We start from the raw sequence: 18,708 nt of genomic DNA, 5'->3' as shown, positions 1-18,708 counted from the left end.
TATTGTTTTATGTTCAAATATTGATTATATAACTAAAAATTTTTTTTCCCTTAATATGTAGAGAATAAGTTCGATTTATCGAGTGAACCAAAAAAATAAATGAGGCACTTGCAACAAAATCGAGTTGCAACTATCGATATATTTAGCCATCCCTATGTAGACCTCAACTTGTGGTTTTTGTACAGCATTTTTCCGGGTGTTACAGTGTTACAGTGCTTAAAAAATATAAATAGCAAATTGCAAATAGTGTAAACAATTCTTAAAGCTAGTACACGTGCAATAAAAAAAATCTGGAAAAGTGTTGCTCGTTTGTTACAGCAATGAAAGGCAGTTAATGGTTCGCTACTTAGATTTTCGTTGCCGACGTCGGATCTCTTATACAGATATAGTAAACGGCGCAATCGCCAGAACTAAACTGCACTTCCCACTGTGCAGTAGACATCAAGTAATTGCAATTTTTTAAATGCTTCAAATGATAGTTGGCGTTAGGTGCGTTTAAATAGATATAATTTTTGTGTTTTTTGTGGCGCATGTTTTGTTTTCTTGTGCACTGTACACCACATCACTATGCTTGTGTTTTATATGTGTGTGTCTGTGTTAGTGACTTTGTACACATTTTAGGCGGTGTGGTGTGAGGCCCTCGCAGTGCGCTCGATAATTATCGCTGCCATTTGTTTATCGATAGACATTGGGGGTGAAATGCGCGCGAAACGACTATGGGGGCTAGCATACAAACATATATGTACATAAGTACATGCATACATAAAATACATTTAATTGAATCATGTATGAGTATATTGAAAAATTCATAAACCACTCTATTCGCTTGCAGTTAATGTTTCGGGTTCTGTCAGTTTAAAAGTTTGCACACGATTCATTCAGCAATTAATCAAACATGGAGGAAATATCCAGTCTTGACTCCTTCGGTGCTGATTCAAGCGCAAGGCCTGAATCAGAGACATCAAAATTGGACGACGATAACTCGAGGGAGAAAATGGAAACAACGGCAGCTTTGCAAGATACACCAGCATCTCCATCAGAAGAAGACGTACCTGCTGAAAGTGTCAACACAGACGCAAACATACCAGAAAAGCCAACTGCAGCGCCAGCAACAGGCGAAGATGACGATTTTGAACAGATATCAGAGGGCTCTTTGGACATGGATGAGGGCCAATCACGAGAGAAAGTTGATGCTGTCAGAAACGATGAACAAGATCCCACACCTAAAGACAGGGAAGAGCTGGAAGAAGTAGAACCCAGCGCAGCTGACGAAAACGCAGAGGATGCCGCGGAACCAGATACACAGCCAACAGTAGCTGACGAGGAACAGGAACATTGCAATATCGATGAAAGTGCTGATACAGATGCCATGCAACAACGCGACGCGTTTGAAAATGTGGAGGCCGATGATGAAGTCCCCGAAAGTGATACCGTCGATGGTGCTCCCGCCTCTATGGAAGCAATGGAAGTAGACGACGGTGGTGTTGATGCTGAAACTGCGCCCGCCAGCACGGCTGAAGAGACAGCTGGCGATGTTGATGACATTGAAATGCGCTCAGAAGGCGGCGATTCCCGACATGCAGCTGCTGAGGAAGACGACGCGGTTGACAAAAATATAGAAGAAACACCTTCCGAGGGCAAAGATGAGGTCGATAGATCAGATGAACAAGATCAAGATGCTTCTGGAGCCAATGAAAATGTATCGATACGTGGAGATGATAATGCCGATGCTGAAGCTGAGCAAATGGAAGATGCTCCCGAAGCCGAGCAGCAGGAAGAAGGTGCCGAAGCTGAGCAGTTGGAAGACGCAGGCGAATCAGAGCAGCTGGAAGAAGCTGCCGAAGCAGAGCATGGAGATGGTAATCGCTAAATAAATAGAAAAAAAATCAAAAGTTGCTAAATATTAATATTTTATTTTGCAGAAACCGTTGAGAATGTACTGGAGCCCGAGGAGTCGGATGTTTGTCTGATACCGGACGATCCCGAAACGGAAGTAACAGAAGCCGAAAAGGAATTAGCCCGCGAAAATGCAGAAAAGGCAGCTGAGGAGGAAGAAGCCGCCGAGCAAACGCAATCATCATTGAAATCACCCATCACTGAGGTAGGCGCCGCAATGGAAACACACAATGACAAAGACGATGCAGCGGCTGATGTAAATGAATCAGCGGACGACTTGTCGGGAACAGCAAATGGTAAGCAACATTGTCATGTAAAATTAATTGAATTGTTAAGCTAAGATATCCATGCTCTCTGTATGCTCTTATCTAATCCTCCATTTGAGCAGCAGAGGCTCAGGCTGATAAGCAAGCTGGAACCGAGGTTTCAGTATGTGCTGAAGGTGAGCTTGGGTGCATGTTGGGTGGGGCATTTAAAATTTTCACATCTGTACACTTTCTATAAAGTAGGGAGTACATAAGTAAGCTATACAAGGTTTAAATAAATCATATACATGGGCTATCTTTCTATGCGATTTCCAATGAGAAATAAAGGTGGAATATATACAGAGCTTTAAACACAAAATACGAGTAAGTAAAGAGAGTAAAGTTAGAGCAATTGATAGAGGCACAAATATAGAAAGTTTATAGTTTCCGTTAACTACAGACTTCCTAAAAGCACTATACATTTTTAAGTATTACTTGAAGTCATAAAAATCAGCTCTAAGGACTATAGCAATTCATAACTAAAGGAAGGGACCGTCATCTATTTGGCGAGACGCTCTGATTAAATTCACACTTATATACATACAAACATACGGAGATGTCTCCTTCTGTTGCATACAAATGGACATAAGTAATAAGTAATACCCATTAATCAAACTGTAATTTATTCAGCAAATGCAACTGCAAACGATGATGATACGCCCGAAGCGGATGCGCCTGAAGCGGATGAGCCCAGCCATGAGGAAACGTCCGGTGCCGTTGCAGGCGAGGCAGGTGGCACTGCCAAGGTAATCATATCCTGGATTGTGGGCAGTACACAAAAATGTCGGCAATGCGACACGGAAAAGAACTGCGGTTATCGCTTCAAACATAACGAAGCGGATGCTGATGAAAATGCCGACGAGCCAGCAGCATCTGGAGAAGTAGCAGCTGCCGGCACGTTTGAGTATCTATGCGATCAGGCATGCTGTGATGCATTTTTGGCTGCACAGCCGGGCCAATACTTTTTGCGGCGCAAGAAGTTCCTTGTCGAGGAGGTCAGTCAGGAGGGTAGCGGAGCGGCTGCCGTTGATGATGAGCCAAATGACAACGCGGAGGCAGCTGTTGATGGCGACGCAGAAGGCGCAAGTGCGACGGACAATACACACACCTGCCTGCAGTGCAAGGAGCAAATCAATTGCAAATACTTTCTGAGGCAAGATCTGGATACTTACTACATATGCAACGATGATTGCTTTAATCTCTTAAATGCCGAAGAGCCGGACAAATACAAACTGAAGCGTCATTCGATACGCGTGCGCAATATTGGCGCTACCACAATACGTTCGCCCAGCAAGAAACCCGAAGCGAATGTGGTGGCACGCACCAATGCGGAAGCGGAGGCAGCGCGTCTCGATCGAATGGAGAGCTTCAGACGACGTTGCGCCGATTGCCAGCAAGAAGTCAATGTGGGTGACAAGCAGCTCATCTGGGAGACGATGGACTTTTGCAACGAGGTGTGCCTGGGCAGCTACCAACGTGCATTTGGCGGTAATTGTGAGACTTGCAAACAGGAGGTCAGCTCCATAGCGCTGGGCAAGTACTGTGTGCGTTTTGGCTTTGAAGTGCGGCAGTTTTGTTGTGCTGCTTGCCTCAACACGTACAAGAAGGGCTTGAAGACGTGCAGCTGCTGTCAGAAGGACATTAGCAGCGGGCAGGAGGGTTTCCTAGCGCCCGTTGGCGACAAAGATCAGTTCAAGGACTTTTGCTCGCAAGTGTGTCTGCGCCGCTACGACAACATGTGCAATCCGAAGAAGAAACTGCGCACAGACATGTGCGGTGTTTGCAACAACGAAAAACCCGTACGTGTGGAAATGCTGCTGGAGGACAAGGAGCATTATTTCTGCTCGAATCCCTGCTTCTCAGCGTTCAAGTTTGTGAGCAACGTCAATGCCGATCCCTGCGCCATGTGCTGCAAGTACTTTGAGCGGAAGAGCGTCGATGCGTTCACCATCTACAGCAATGATCAGCAGACGCCAAAAATGTTTTGTTCGCGCATCTGCATCAATGTATATATCATTGTTAATCGTCATATTGTGTCCTGCCAGTGGTGCAAGGTGAAGAAGTATAATTTTGATATGATTTATAAGCAGCACGGCGATCAAGAGACGCTCACCTGTTCGATCAACTGCCTGACCATGCATGGCGTTAGCTGCAACATATCGGCACGCGCAGTTACCAAGTGCGACAATTGCAGCAACACAAGCACCCCGCAATACCATTTGACCATGTCGGATGCATCGATGCGCAATTTTTGTACATATCAGTGTGTAATGCAGTTCCAAAATCAGTTCGCCCGCACGCCGCTCACCTTAGACAGCGATCTGCCGTCGACGTCAGCCAACAAGACGCAACAGCAGCAACATTTGTCCGCCGCACAAGCCCGTGGCAGCAACAAAAATGCAGCACCATTTCCCACCGGATTACCCAAGAGAGTGAAACTGAAGTTGGCACAGCCGGTAAGTTTTTCTATCTCATAACTGTATATTTGAAAGTATCTATTAACGCACACTGAAAACGTTCAATCGATAGGTTGCAACTTGCGATAGTCTAATTTTAATATATGCCAGTGCTATAAAACAAACAAATAGGACATTCACTGTGCCAGACTGTTCTGTTCAATATATCGATGGTAATATGTAGCTGGCTATAGATATTTGAATTTAAAGTCGTGTGCAGAACTAAATATTTTTCTAATGGTGTCTGTACAACGTTAGGATAGTGTTTTTCAAGAAATATCATGTCGACGGCGAAGCCATTGGTCTGATCAGTTTGTTTGACCAATATGGCAACGCTGCTACTCGTGCAGTCCGCAGGTTCGCTTAAAACCGCTACGCGCTTTACCAATTCATAATCGAATTTAATACAATAACTAAAGATGCGTTCTAGGTGGAAAGTGAGTTCACAGAATCGGTTTATTCACGTTATACTAATATATTTGCTCAATCTCTTTGCAGTCCGGCCTAAAAAATAATGCGACTGGCGGCGCAAATAAAAAATTAACTGGCGGCACTGTTGTGCCCGTCATTTCGACCGTACAATCACTGGCCAGCGGCGAAACAGAGGCACGTATTGGCAGCGTAACCGTGCGACGCAAACGTGGTCGCAAACCGGACTCGCCGCCACCGTTGACGGTGAGCATTACGGCGCCCTCACCAACGGTTGGTGAAGTTCGTGCTCGCGGTCGCCCGCGCAAGCATGTGGACTATAGCGTTGCACGCTCTCCCTCGCCCACATTGAATTCGCAGCCGTTGCGGCGCAATACAGGAACGCCCGGTAGTGATTTTCCAGCGGCTATAACGGAAACAAAGATCATCACCGTGCCGCCATACCCGAAGGCGGTGCGCAATGTAAATATCAGCTGCAAGCCCATGACCGTTACAACGGGCGTACAGATAACTCCGTCCGTGCGGGATTGCGCCACCCAGACCGACAAGGATTATTCGAACAAGGTGCTGATACCAGTCCCGGTACCCATATTTGTGCCGCAACCGATGTACATGTATTCAGCGCCATTCCCGGTGCCTGTGCCCATTCCGCTGCCAATACCGGTGCCAATATTTATACCCACGACACGAAACACCGCAGCTGGCATTTTAAAGGAGATTAAGAAGATACAAGACAAAATGCCTGAAGATCCTTTGGAGGCCGAATTGCTGATGATGGCCGAAATGGTGGCCGAGGAGAAGCACGAATCGGATTCCGATTCGGACAATGAAATCAAACCAGATCCGGGTCTAGTCACCCTGCAGTATCAGAACAGTCTTGAGCAACAGCAGCAGCAACAACAACAGCAGCAACAACAAGTTGTGGATGTAAACGCCGCCAGCCATAATCCATACGGCGACGATATGCTTCAAATTGCCCTCAAAATGGCAACCGGAGATTATGATAATCATCATCAGACAACAACCGTTGATCTTGAGTCAACAATGACGGCCAACACGATATCGAGTCAGTCTCCGATGGGTCATGATATGGGCCAAATGGGCGTGCATCATCTGGATCAGCAACATCACATGCTGGAGACGACGCAACGGTGAGAATTTATATATATTTATTACAATTGAAAATAAATTCAAATTTTAATGAATGCTCTTTAGCTCTCCGCGTGGTCGTAAACGTGGCGGTGGCACAATCGCCGTGCTGGATTCTCCTGCGCGTAATAGTCGATCGCCTGTGAAACGTCAGCGCGGCAGCGAAATGGATCACTCCGCCCTGCAGCAACAGTCACAGCAGGCGCAGCAGCCGCAGGAGAAACCTGATGCGCAAATGTTCCTCAAGTACACGTTCGGCGTGAATGCCTGGAAGCAATGGGTGATGACCAAGAATGCGGACATCGAGAAGAGCTCAATGCGACGGCGACCCTTCAAAACAGAACTACTGCAAATGACCGCCGACGAGCTAAACTATTCACTCTGTCTGTTTGTCAAGGAGGTGCGCAAGCCCAACGGCACAGAATATGCGCCCGATACAATATATTATCTTGTACTGGGTAAGTGTACGCGCGTCATGCTACATTATCTTAGGCAGTATCTAATTCCTTTTTTGTCGCAGGCATTCAGCAATACCTTTATGTGAATGGGCGCATTGATAACATATTCTATGATCCGTACTATGAACGTTTTACGGAATGTCTCGATGAGGTGGCACGCAAGTTTTCCGTGCTCTACAATGATTCGCGTAAGTCTTAAAGCAGTCCTTCGATTTAATAATCTTAGCTTAATCAATTTATATTTCCATAGAATACATTGTCACGCGCGTGGAGGAGGAGCATTTGTGGGAGTGCAAACAGCTTGGCGCCCATTCGCCGCATGTGCTGCTCAGCACCCTCATGTTCTTCAATACCAAGCATTTTAATTTAACTGTAAGAATCTAATTGGAGTTTCCGCCGAACGTTTTATTTATTATTTCTACACCTCCTACAGACCGTTGAGGAACATATGCAATTATCCTTCTCGCACATTATGAAGCATTGGAAACGCTCATCGCAAAACTCGAAGGTGCCCGGCACACGCAATGTGCTCTTACGATTCTATCCACCGCAGGCGGGTCTGGGTAAGCAACGTTTAAAAATGTTGGTTATAAAATAGTCAAAGAATATTACTTATTCCACTAACTAGATGCTAATCCGCGCAAGAAAAAAGTATATGAACAGCAAGAGAACGAGGATAATCCACTGCGCTGTCCTGTGCGCCTATACGAATTCTATCTATCCAAATGGTAAGTCAAGTATATTTGTTTTTAGATTTTAACTAATTGTTAACTTTCAACAATAGCCCGGAGAGTGTTAAAACGCGCAATGATGTTTTCTATTTGCAACCGGAACGATCCTGTGTACCCGATTCTCCCGTTTGGTATTCAACGCAAGCACTTAGCCAAGATGCGCTGCAACGTATGTTGCATCGCGTTAAAATGGTCAAGGAAATCAACATAGCGCTATTAACAACTTAATATTTAGTTAGGCACACGCGGACACACATACAATTTGTCGTATGTGAAAGGCTCATTTTTCAATGACAATTATATATTATCAACTTTTGGTGCTTAGCACAAAATTGTTTGCGGGCAAAATCACCAAAAACAAATTCAGCTAAATTAAGAGATGAGCGCCTATTAACGACTCCAATCGCTTAAAAACCATAGTTGTGTTTCATAAGTAAGATTTTACATATACATCCACACACACATATATATGTATATATATATATATACAAATTAATTATTAATTGTTTTTACAAATTACATAAATGTGCTGCGTCGTGAGTAGCGCCAAGTTAGGATCTGTATAGACTATGAATTTAAATTTGAACTTCATCTCAACATCAATTAATCTTTTTCTAAAGCAAGTCAACAATCATTTAACAGTTCGGCAACTGATTATTTCGCATATTTTGTTTAGTTAGATACGTAAGACCACAGCAATGACGATTTCAGTTAAGTCATTTAATAAGATTGTTTAGAGTAAAACTGTTAGGGAGAGTGTGCTTAATTAAGCAAATGTAGTCCCTGAGACAGCGCTTAGATTTGAGTGCGCGAGTCGTTTATAGGCGCGCGTGCGTGGTATGTACATTGAATATATAATCTATAAACATTTAAACAAATACTATGCAGTTGCAATGTACATAGAGCATATACATAAACAATTAGCTATTGTCGCGCTGTTGTTTTAAGTGTTTTAATTGTAAAATGCTGTACTCCTTAATTAAAAAAATTAATTTTAAATATACGAGACATATACATATATTTTACAATCTATAAATTGTATATGATTTTTAAGAATTTTTGTAGATTTTATGATTTTGACTTGGTTGGATTTTATATAATAATATCCAATTTTATCAGGCAACGACAATGAAATCTTGGAACTGCCCAAACTAATGAATGCATTCAACTACTGTGTACATCTGTTCATTTGACACATTCATCAAAAAACAACTGAACAATCTAGGTGTATGTATCTTATGTATATATAAATACATTACATATATATATATTTTTTTAATGGTCCTTTTACAAATCTTCGTAATAGATTCTTTACAAAGTTTCATTTTATTGACAATAAGATGCAGAGTAGTGTAATTATAACATATATTACGATTACAATTTTTTAATTGAAACAACTCGATTTGACGCAAGCAATACAAAAAATAGTTGAAACTAATATTAGATACAATTTTATATGCCCGGCCAGGCAGCGTGTCCAAAGGATGTATCAGTTTGGCTGCCACCGTTGGACATCGTTTGGTCATGTTGTGTGTATGTGTGTGGATTGGGGGGTGCTAGTAACGTATTTAAAGGCGCACTGTGAGGCATTTCGTTTGTCTTTTATTTGTTTGTATTCTTTTTATTTCTTATCTGATGGATCTTCACACTATGCTTGTTTTCTTGTTGCCGTTTCACGTCGATTACCATTCCGCATCGCCGTTGGATTTTTGAAACACATAATCCTTGCCGCGCATATTCATAATGCCATCCTTGAGATAGAATTTCCATTTGTTGCGCGAGCGTGTGATCTATAGAAATAATCATGAGGGATTAATATATATGTTCCTTAGTCGTTATATAAGTATACGCCCTTACTTTATCGTACTGGCAAACAATAACGTTATCTGTGTCAAAAACTTCAGCAGAGTCCTCGTCGGTGACATCATCCTCGCTATTTAGCGGCTCCTCCTCGGCGGCATCCTCGTGCTCAGCATCATCATCATCATCTTTGTCCAGATCATCATCGTCATCATTGTCTACATTATCATCGCTCTCCTCGCTCTCATCCTCCTCTGATGAATCTAAAGCGCCGTCTAACTGTTTGGCAAGGGCCAAATTTTCTGGTGAATATATAATTATGGTTATAAGGATTGTTCAAGGAGATTTTGTTGAACTGCCTTACTTTGATGATTGGCATTGCTAAGCGCTGCATTCACGTGCTGCTGCAGCACGGAGGAGGCTAACGTGGTGGGCAATGACATAATTGATGAAATCAGATGAGCGGTTAGTATTTGGGTCAACTGATTCTCCTGCAGTGCCGATGCGGGCACTTGTATGGTGAGAACACGAGATTCCGAGTTTGTTGATCCCGGTGGCGAAGGTAACGTTATCTGCAAAGATTTTGAATGACATCAGTTCGGCTTATAACTTTTTGAAATGCATACATTAACAGGCATAATGCGATTGGGATCCAATTGTGCGACAATTGGTATTGGCGTTTGGCCACCGGATGTGGCACCAGCGGCCGCTGCCTGTTGCTTTTGCATCATTGTCGCACCGCTTGTGGGATGCAGCGGCGGTGGATTCTGTGATGTGACCTCCTGTTTAATGGCACCTATGCCATTCTTCATGCCGCCGCCAGCTGCGGCGCCAATGGCTGTTGATTTGCCGGCAATCGATGGCGATGCCAGCTTATTGCTGTCTGCGCTGCTGCTGATGCCGCCGGTGGCGCCGCTGTTGTTCTGTTGTGAAGCAGCTGCAGCGGCGGCGGCTTTTTTGGCCTTGGCATTGGCAGCCTGCGAATTAGGAAAGTAATTAGTCAAAAGGGACACTGATAGCAATTACTAAATACTGCATTACCTTGGAGCTCTGCAGATGTAGAATGTAGATGTGTGTGTGTGTGTGTTGTGGGTGTACATGTTTTATGGTGATAGCAGTTACAAATACATTAAGCAGCAATCGGTGTTGGTATTTAATATTGATGCGCGCGATCAATTGTTGTTGCAATTGAAGATCGAGACAGACAAAGAGAGAGAGAGAGAGAAAAGCAACAGAGTAATGTTTAATTTGTTATTGTACACTATTAAAGCAAAACTATAGGCATAGCTCTACATATACACACACTATATATACATATATCTATGGAAATATATGGACAAACGCGCTGCACACCAATCAATGGCCACGGGGCAAGGATAACACTCCTTGCTTACCTTTGGATTGTTGGCCACAATGGGCGGTGGGTGGTGGCCTGGCTCGCCGGGTTCGGGATTCAATTCGACCGCCTTACTTGCTAATAGCTTATTGCGCCATATCTGTTTCATTTCCTGCAGCACCTGCTCATCAACGCCCTCATCCAGAAAGGCGTCGCGCACATTCGAGATAACATCCTCGATGACGGCATGATAGACTTTCAGCTGTGAAAAATGGGTCAAAACAATTTCGTCAATTACAATTGCGCACAATTTGATATACAAAACAATTATTTGATTTACTTTTAAAGATTAGTGTCACGGCAATTCGCCAGACAACCTCAACCTGTAGAAACTCCATGAACAACTTGTATAAATACATTTTTATTCTTTTACCATAAAAGAAATGCATCACATACCCTTTTTCTAGGGTATTCTATGTATATAACTCAAAAAGTACTATCCATATATAAAGAATAAATGTGTACCTATATTTAACTGTTTTATTTTCAAGTCCTGTGTTTACTGTCTAATATTGAAATTATGAAAATGGGGCAAGAAACTCAAATATTACTCACAATGCAACTTGTATTTGAGCGTGTCTGTGTCTGTGTGTGTGTGTGTGTTTGCATGTAAATACATATGCATTATAATTCAAGTGCTATTTTTGATTGCAAGCATGCCCGCAGCTACATTCTTTCACACGTTCAATGTACAAATCTGCGTACATACATATATACAGATATATGCCAACACGTAAGTGTCGTTACTATCAATGTTAAGATAAGTCGATGGTGATTATAAACCAAACTGTAACTATATATATATAAACTATTTTAAATTCTTGCGTTACGTCGGAAACATATGATTAGATGCACACACACACACACACACGCACGCTTGAAGCTATGCGAATCCTTCTGCACGCTGCACAAGCATAAAGTGCGCACACACACACACACACACGCACACATAAGGCAGCAGACATGCCGCCGCCGTCGCTGCCGCTACAGGCTTAAGGCAACTCATGCGTTTCGTTTGGTGGGGAAAAACTTTCACTTTAGAGGGCCGCAATTTTCTTCGTCCATATGTCACAGCTTTTTAATTATTTAACATCAGAAAGCCATGAATAATTGACTTAGTGCCGGATGCTCTATGGCCCATCTCGTAGTGTATATATTGTGTTTTTTGAGGGCATAGCTTTGTTGTAGATTATATATGTACATATGCAGCATATTGTATCATATGCTTGTGTCTTACCACTGATGTTTGGCATAATGCCATCTGTACTTTTTTCTCCGCCAGTTTGAGACCTTTCTGTTGTTACTGTTTACCAAATTGAACACTGTGATGGACGTAAAACCTTTATAAATCACAATTAAGAAAAAATGCGTCTCGTCTGACACACACAGATGTGACGACGATACGAAGCAAAAACACGACCTAAAAGTGTGCCCGTATCGCACGTTGCGCTAAACACCAAGCCTTGCGTTGCCAGACTGTTACGCCGTGACATTAACAGCCGACACTAACATTAAAAATTATATTGACACAGTATTCAGTAAACAGACATATATTCAGTTATTTTAGAGACGAAGTTAACATATTTACATCACGCAAAATCTACAAAAAATATATCTAATCAAATTCATCACAGTTCTGACGCTCGCTATTGAATTCAAGCTCATCATCCTCGTCGTCGTCGTCGTCTTTGTCTTCATTCGCGCCAGGCTTATAGTCCAAATCAGAGTCGTCGTTAAATGGATCCTCCTCCTCGTCTGATTCAAAATCAGAGTATTCGTCTGCCCGCGCATTGGAATTTTGCGTCTGGGCGCGACGCTGGCGTAAGCGATTGCGTATGTTCTGGGCGGAATTGACTAAGTTGCCCTTTAGGTGCCGTTCGGCGCATCTATTGCATCTTACTTACAATCTGAAGGATGGGAAAACTGTTGAAAGTGTACTGGGTTACGACGGTAGCAGGAGTTGCCAAATTGACAGGCTGGTGTGCCCAGAGGTGGGGTTGGATAACTGGGACGACGATAATCCGAATCGCCAGGATGTGCCTCTGTATTCCGGTGAGCCGGATTGCGTCTAAACGATTTAAATGTTTTAAATTTGTTTATAATGGCCGCAAAACAGATTTGAGCGTAATTTACCTATAGCATCGTATGCCGAAACGACAGGATGGTCGTAAAGTACTGGACGAGACCGAGCTATCAACAGTCGCGCACTGGCTGCTATTGGTTGGTTCTGTCTTGACAACAGTGGAACTGCTGGCTGCCTCCGTTACTGCAACTGCATCGCCATTGGCGGCCTCCGTTTTAATTGAAATAGCTGGTGGTACATTTGAGCTAGTGCTAGCCGCAGGGACGCCACTGTCTTCATGCTCCTCCGCTGGTTCGGTTTTTATCGCCACTAGTATGCTATTACTGCTGGGCTCTATTTCGTCTGTAGCTTCGGCATCTGCTGTTTCAATTTTCACCGTATTATTGTCGCTAGATTCTTTACCTTGACTATCCGCAGATTTCCTGCGTTTATTTATTTCACTGCTATCAATGATTGCTTCCTTCTCGTCGCATAGCTTTCGTTTAGAGGGTTTTGCAGTCTCAGCATCAGTTAGTAATTCATTCTCCTGGCCACTGATTTCCTCTGAGTGCTCTTGGGAGCTCATTTCGGATAATATAGAACAGACGGACGTTCTTAATTAAATCCAAATAAAAGTGAGTCGTATTTCACAACGTTATGGACGCGATCTTAAGAGTTATCGATTTTGCCGTGAAAGTTATAGCCGATATTTCGATAGTCGCGTCTACCATCGTGACGAGTCAAGCCGCAATATTTCAAAACATTTGTTGTGAACACATTTTAAGTATTCTCACAATCAAACATCAGCACAAATCCTACAAACTTCTGTCCTTAAGCCATGTGAATTTGTGCACTATATTTTTTACAAAATATGGTACGATTTTTGTACATATGCTGGCACAAAATGTTCTTTAAAACATGGATAGGAAAACTTTATTATTAAACCGTCGATCAAATAATTCTTTGTACTTAAGGCTGATTGTGAGATTTATTTGAATTATTTCATATCGAATTGGAAAGTAATCCGTGTCAGTTGCAATTGTTTGATCTGTCTAATGCAGCAGCTTCTAGAAGAACCTGCATAATCTTGTCCTTGGTTAGTTCCGATGTTTTGACCGATAATTGCCTCAGTCGATCAGCAACAAAGTCACCAAATATTTGTGGTGAATCCTTAAGGTTCTTGACGGCAACGGTAACAGCATTGGTGATGCTCTCTTCGTCTATGTTTACTGTGGGTACAGGATGTTCGATTTGATCGTCCGACTGTGTGGTCGACCCATTGGAGAACATTATCTGTTCCGGTTCGTATAACGCCAGACTTTCAATAATGGCCTCATAATCGGGTCCATTGCTGCCTCTCTTTTCCGTTTTAACTGGTGCCAATTTCATATTGTTTTTGTTATCATCAGCGTGGCTTCTATAGCGTTTGGCTGCTGTCGCTTTGCTGGTCCTATAGTCTGTGTTGTGGTCCATAGATGCAGAGTCGTCATTGCTCTGTAGTTTGAAAAATTGCGAAATTGGTCGTAGATCGAACTATTTCATCTAAACTATGCTTACCGAGTCATTTCTTTTGGTTTCAACTGCGGCATTCATTTTTTGGTGCTTCTTTGTGAGCGCATGAGCGCGCAAGTCACATATTTTTGTGTTTACCCCACACTTGCAAAAACGACAACGCGCTCTGTATGAGTCCTCGGGATCTCGTCGTAACCATGGCCTGAACTCTGGCATTTGCAGCCAGACTTCTCGCAGTTTCTGCTTATATCTCTTCATATTTTATAAACAAAATGCACAAGATAACAAGTAGAATAGAGATGGCAATAACAAGCCGCTTAGTAAACTTCGATAAGAGATATATGATAGTCTACTTAAGTATTACCCTACACTGGCAGCCATTTTACCAAATATCGTTGCTGCGAATTTTAACAGATGCACAACAGAGGCAATACTGTAGAATAACATACCGCAAGTGCACAACTATTTTACATCTTGCAACACTAAACGCATACAACACGTGAAGTTTTAGTAAATCAAAATGAAATCGCCGAAAAATAAATTAAAGAGCAACGATGACTTAAAAGTTGAAAAAAAGTCAGACGATGTTGCAGAGAAAAGCAAAACGATTAAAAAGGCACCAAAATCAAAGAAGGCGAAAGTGACCAAAAACGCTACAAAGAGCGCCGTCGTGGAGGAGGCGAGGAGCCCCAAGAATCTATCTGTAGCTGATTTAGCCAAGATCGAGAAGAAAAAAGCCAAAAAACAGGCACAGAAACTCAAAAAACAGCAGCGAAAATTGACTACAGAAACAGTAGAAAAGGAGTCCAAGGTGGGGTCCAAAGCAGAGGAAATAACATTGGCTGAACCAAACAAAAAGAAGAAGAGTTTACCAGAAGCAAAACCAACCACAAAACAGGGCAAGAAACAGAAAGGAAAAGCAGTCAAAAAAGGAAATGACAAGGATCCAGGTAAGGATTAAGTTTCCTTGCAATCATCAACTCTCACACAACTTTATTTTTATAGAAGCTCTGAAACGAGAACGAGATCCTGCCACCGAAGCAGCGACCATATTTGTCGGCAATCTGCCCATCAATACGAAGCGTGTCCAGCTTGTGCGTCTGCTTCAACCTTTTGGCACCGTGCACTCAATCCGTCTGCGTACGGCGGGTGGCAAGCAACTGTTTAAGCACAAACAGCGCAAGGGAGCGGGCTCCTTGAACGCCTACGTGGTACTGGATAGTGCTGCAATAGCTGAGAAAGCGCTGGCGCTAAATGGCACGGAATTCAAGGAGAATCACTTGCGTGTTACACCAGCAGCGCAGGTTAGAGGTGCTGTGGGAGCTGATGGCAATGGTCAAGCGTCCAGCGATGCCGACGTCAAGCGCACAGTATTTGTGGGCAATCTTAAATATAGTAAGTAATCGAGTCTATGACATTGTTTTGTTTCCGGTTTTAACATTCCATTTGTTGCAGCGGCCAGTGAGCAGAAGCTGCGTGAGATCTTCTCCAGCTGTGGCGAAATCGACTACATACGTTGCCTGCAGGACGGCGACAAGGGCTGCAAGGGTGTGGCATATGTTTGCTTCCAGAAGCCAGATGCGGTCGGGCTTGCACTAGAGCTAAATGAGACTTTGCTCGACGATAGACCCATACACGTTGAACGCTACTCGGTGAAAAAACTGGGTGCTAAGCAGGCACGCGACTCTGCGGCTGCTGCATCGACAGGTCCACAAGCAAAATCGAAAAATAAGGCGAATGCGACGGGTGCAAAGAAGCGCATAGACAAGCGGCAAAAGAAAGAAAATGGAAAACCCAACGAGCCCACCAAATCTGCAGCTGGCAAAAAGAAATCTGAATACCGAGGAGTCAAAGTCGATGCCATCAAAAAGAACAAGAAACCAAAAAAGAAAACAAATAATCAAATGAATGCACTGGCCAAGAAAATTGCGCCAAACGCTAGCAATTAACTTGAATTAATATTTTAAGAGCCCAACAATTGACTTCAATTAATATTTTAGGCACTTATGTAAATATTTAACAAACACCGCAGAAAAGTGTGTTGTTTCCGAATTTCTTTTATTGCAAGTGGTTAATAAAAAAGTCCTTTTAACGAGTAATTGATATTCTGCTTATAATGTTTAAAGAAAAAGCTGGCTACACATAATATAGCCGGCAGAAATTCGAAGCTTTTGATAGAAACGACTTTCATCGCGTTCAAATCAAACGCACTTGATATTCTCTTCCGCCGATATTTTTGTTTAATGTTTGTAATCGATAAGTATCGATATCCGATAAGCATCGTATTAGCAGGTATATTTCGGCAACTACATATATGAGGCAAAAGGTGGAATCAAGGGAACGAAGTACAGCTTAAACCTCTCAATTTACGATGTATGTATTTTTATTTGTTTATTGAGAAATAATTACAAATCTAGTAGCCATGACAACTAGCTTGTCATCGGGCAAGATTTTTATAGATTCAGTCAGCTGTTCTAGCTATTATAACACACAAATTTCGAGTATTCGGCGTTTTTTACATTTGTGTATTTTGAATAAAAAAATTCAGGTAAGCAAAACTTATGCAATACTGATAGACACTCCAAGTGGACCACCGCACATACCAAAACCTTTACCCGCAGGATGAATGTGTGTAAAAATTTCAAGTTTCTACGCATTGCACGCAACTGCATACGCAACTATGCTGGAAGGATACCAGCGCCCAGATCTACAAACAATGCATTCACATTAGAGCCTCTCCGTCAGCGGGAATTGATACGTGTGCATGGCGCCGAGGTGGTGCCATTTCTCCAGGGCCTCGTGACGAACGATGTGTCCCGCTTGCAAGAGGCCAACGGGCCCTCATCGATGTACGCATTGTTTCTGAACCGAGGCGGTCGTTTAATGTACGATACAATCATCTATCGCACCAATGATCCGGACACCTTTTTGCTGGAATGTGATCGAGATGCGTCCTCGGATTTTCGTCGCCATTTGCGCATGTATCGCGTACGCAAACGCATCGACATTGACACCGTAGACGATGAGTATGTGCCCTGGGTGATCTTTAATGAGAGTGGACGGGGCGATATACGTACACACAAGGCTATGGATTTGTTTATTGCACCGGATCCGCGTGTCGGGAGTATGGGCACTCGTGTCCTGGCGCCTGCCGATTTGAATTCCACAAAGCTGTCCAAGGACTTATGGCGCAATCATGATGTGGTCGCCATTAATCCCACACCCGATAGCAACTATAAGCTGCTGCGCTATAAGCAGGGTATTGGTGAGGGTATTGAGGAGCTGCCGCCAGGCAAATGCTTTCCGCTTGAGGCCAACGCCGATTATCTCAATGGAGTTAGCTTCAACAAGGGCTGCTATGTGGGCCAGGAGCTAACAGCACGGGTTCATCACTCTGGTGTCATACGTAAACGTTATATGCCCATACGCTTTACAGCGCCTGTTAGCTCCAATCAAACTGTAAAATCTGTTGCTGGCGCAAATCTTGGGCGCGTTTTTGGACATGCCCATAACCATGGCGTGGCTTTATTGCGCATTGAACCCGTGCTCCATGGTGACCAGCAACTAGTGCTCGATGGCGAACGCTGCTTTGTGGATCGTCCGCATTGGTGGCCCAAGGATATGACCGCCAAACGTGGTCTTGCTGCTATGGAATGACCTATTGAAACTTGAAAGTTTTTAATGTTAGATGTATTAATTGTATATATTCCTAGGCTATCTAATTACTAAAGTTACGTCTCGTACAGTTGGCCAAGCTCTCCTTTTTGTATTTATTCTTGCAGTGGTCGCCATGACTGACGATTCGCTCAATCACAGCTTCAACGTCGCCGCCGCAGCCGCCGCCGATGATGACGATGACGATTTGAATCTTGACAACGAGGCGGCAGAGATTAGGCGATTGCAGCTGCCGACCTCAACGGAGCCTCTGGTACAGGATGATGATGAGCGTGTGGCAAACATCGAGTTCAATTGCAGCGCTTGTGATATGCACGAGATGGTGCACTTCTATGGTCGGGCGCCGCCCTTTGCCCTGGGAGTTAAATTTCGTGAGGATAGCTATGTGTTACGCGATCCATTCCAGGCACCTCCGCCACGCTGGCAATCCAAGCCAGAGTTTTATGTGTCGTTGGGCGCTAAGTGCGCTATCTGCGGCCAAGTTGTGTGCAAGGATACGTCGTGCAGTTTCTATTATACACAGACCTATTGCATGCCTTGTGCCAGGGCCGAACTTAAGTCTTGGCCCGTTGAGGCGCAAAGTCGGCTACGCAAGCAATTGGCGGCCAAAAAATAGTAGCACTGAGACTGAGTCGTATATACACATAGTTTTTAAATATATACATTACGTTACATCGATGTGCCATTTCTTGTATATTTTTGGATAAAACAGGACTATGTGGGGTTTGATATTTCCAACTGTTATTTAGCGCAGAAAAGAGCATGTTAACCAACTGTTGACGCATGCGTGTCTTCTGTTAATTATGAATCGGTTGCCACAAAAAAGAGCATGTTAAGCA

The 18,708-nt window shown here is 43.3% G+C and overlaps 7 protein-coding genes across 11 annotated transcripts; 4 read left to right on the top strand and 3 right to left on the bottom strand.

Annotated features, from left to right (window-relative positions):
* Positions 1-59: 59 nt before the first annotated feature.
* Positions 60-8,419, top strand: LOC115761653 (zinc finger MYM-type protein 4). Of its 3 annotated transcripts, none has more exons than XM_030703493.1 (12): positions 60-489; positions 833-1,859; positions 1,923-2,192; positions 2,285-2,338; positions 2,832-4,657; positions 5,156-6,237; positions 6,302-6,693; positions 6,756-6,881; positions 6,944-7,065; positions 7,127-7,256; positions 7,322-7,421; positions 7,478-8,419. In XM_030703493.1, the coding sequence occupies exons 2-12, from the start codon at positions 896-898 to the stop codon at positions 7,650-7,652; spliced, it is 5,241 nt and encodes a 1,746-aa protein (XP_030559353.1). In that variant the 5' UTR covers positions 60-489; positions 833-895; the 3' UTR covers positions 7,653-8,419. The 3 variants fall into 3 exon arrangements, with proteins under 3 accessions (XP_030559353.1, XP_030559352.1, XP_030559354.1); XM_030703492.1 differs by having other exon boundaries at positions 60-445; positions 7,478-7,652; XM_030703494.1 differs by lacking the exon at positions 2,285-2,338 and having other exon boundaries at positions 7,478-7,652.
* A 605-nt stretch (positions 8,420-9,024) lies between these two features.
* On the bottom strand, positions 9,025-12,027 carry LOC115761597 (transcription initiation factor IIA subunit 1). Of its 3 annotated transcripts, none has more exons than XM_030703395.1 (7): positions 11,858-12,027; positions 10,619-10,822; positions 10,266-10,274; positions 9,851-10,201; positions 9,589-9,796; positions 9,282-9,526; positions 9,025-9,214 (listed from the first exon to the last, which is right to left on the bottom strand). In XM_030703395.1, the coding sequence occupies exons 1-7, from the start codon at positions 11,879-11,881 to the stop codon at positions 9,107-9,109; spliced, it is 1,149 nt and encodes a 382-aa protein (XP_030559255.1). In that variant the 5' UTR covers positions 11,882-12,027; the 3' UTR covers positions 9,025-9,106. The 3 variants fall into 3 exon arrangements, with proteins under 3 accessions (XP_030559255.1, XP_030559257.1, XP_030559256.1); XM_030703397.1 differs by lacking the exon at positions 11,858-12,027 and adding an exon at positions 10,901-10,917; XM_030703396.1 differs by lacking the exon at positions 10,266-10,274 and having other exon boundaries at positions 11,858-12,026.
* Positions 12,028-12,168: 141 nt separating this feature from the next.
* On the bottom strand, positions 12,169-13,573 carry LOC115761401 (aprataxin and PNK-like factor). Its single transcript, XM_030703159.1, has 3 exons — positions 12,754-13,573; positions 12,525-12,688; positions 12,169-12,474 (listed from the first exon to the last, which is right to left on the bottom strand). Exons 1-3 carry the CDS (start codon positions 13,266-13,268, stop codon positions 12,236-12,238), a joined length of 918 nt encoding a protein of 305 aa, XP_030559019.1. The 5' UTR covers positions 13,269-13,573; the 3' UTR covers positions 12,169-12,235.
* Positions 13,574-13,651: 78 nt separating this feature from the next.
* On the bottom strand, positions 13,652-14,474 carry LOC115761402. The gene is made up of 2 exons (XM_030703160.1): positions 14,240-14,474; positions 13,652-14,176 (listed from the first exon to the last, which is right to left on the bottom strand). The coding sequence occupies exons 1-2, from the start codon at positions 14,450-14,452 to the stop codon at positions 13,712-13,714; spliced, it is 678 nt and encodes a 225-aa protein (XP_030559020.1). The 5' UTR covers positions 14,453-14,474; the 3' UTR covers positions 13,652-13,711.
* A 230-nt stretch (positions 14,475-14,704) lies between these two features.
* On the top strand, positions 14,705-16,277 carry LOC115761400 (RNA-binding protein 34). The gene is made up of 3 exons (XM_030703158.1): positions 14,705-15,144; positions 15,200-15,589; positions 15,650-16,277. The coding sequence occupies exons 1-3, from the start codon at positions 14,715-14,717 to the stop codon at positions 16,141-16,143; spliced, it is 1,314 nt and encodes a 437-aa protein (XP_030559018.1). The 5' UTR covers positions 14,705-14,714; the 3' UTR covers positions 16,144-16,277.
* A 210-nt stretch (positions 16,278-16,487) lies between these two features.
* LOC115761436 (cysteine-rich DPF motif domain-containing protein 1) lies at positions 16,488-18,526 on the top strand. The gene is made up of 2 exons (XM_030703204.1): positions 16,488-16,567; positions 17,977-18,526. The coding sequence occupies exon 2, from the start codon at positions 17,985-17,987 to the stop codon at positions 18,483-18,485; it is 501 nt and encodes a 166-aa protein (XP_030559064.1). The 5' UTR covers positions 16,488-16,567; positions 17,977-17,984; the 3' UTR covers positions 18,486-18,526.
* On the top strand, positions 16,644-17,950 carry LOC115761435 (putative transferase CAF17, mitochondrial). The gene is made up of 2 exons (XM_030703203.1): positions 16,644-16,742; positions 16,816-17,950. Exon 2 carries the CDS (start codon positions 16,817-16,819, stop codon positions 17,849-17,851), a length of 1,035 nt encoding a protein of 344 aa, XP_030559063.1. The 5' UTR covers positions 16,644-16,742; position 16,816; the 3' UTR covers positions 17,852-17,950.
* Positions 18,527-18,708: the final 182 nt, after the last annotated feature.

Source organism: Drosophila novamexicana, unplaced genomic scaffold, assembly GCF_003285875.2.
Source record: "Drosophila novamexicana strain 15010-1031.04,08,12 unplaced genomic scaffold, DnovRS2.1 tig00000485-arrow-pilon, whole genome shotgun sequence".
NCBI lineage: Eukaryota > Metazoa > Arthropoda > Insecta > Diptera > Drosophilidae > Drosophila > Drosophila novamexicana.
This window is presented reverse-complemented; position numbering and strand designations above follow the sequence as displayed.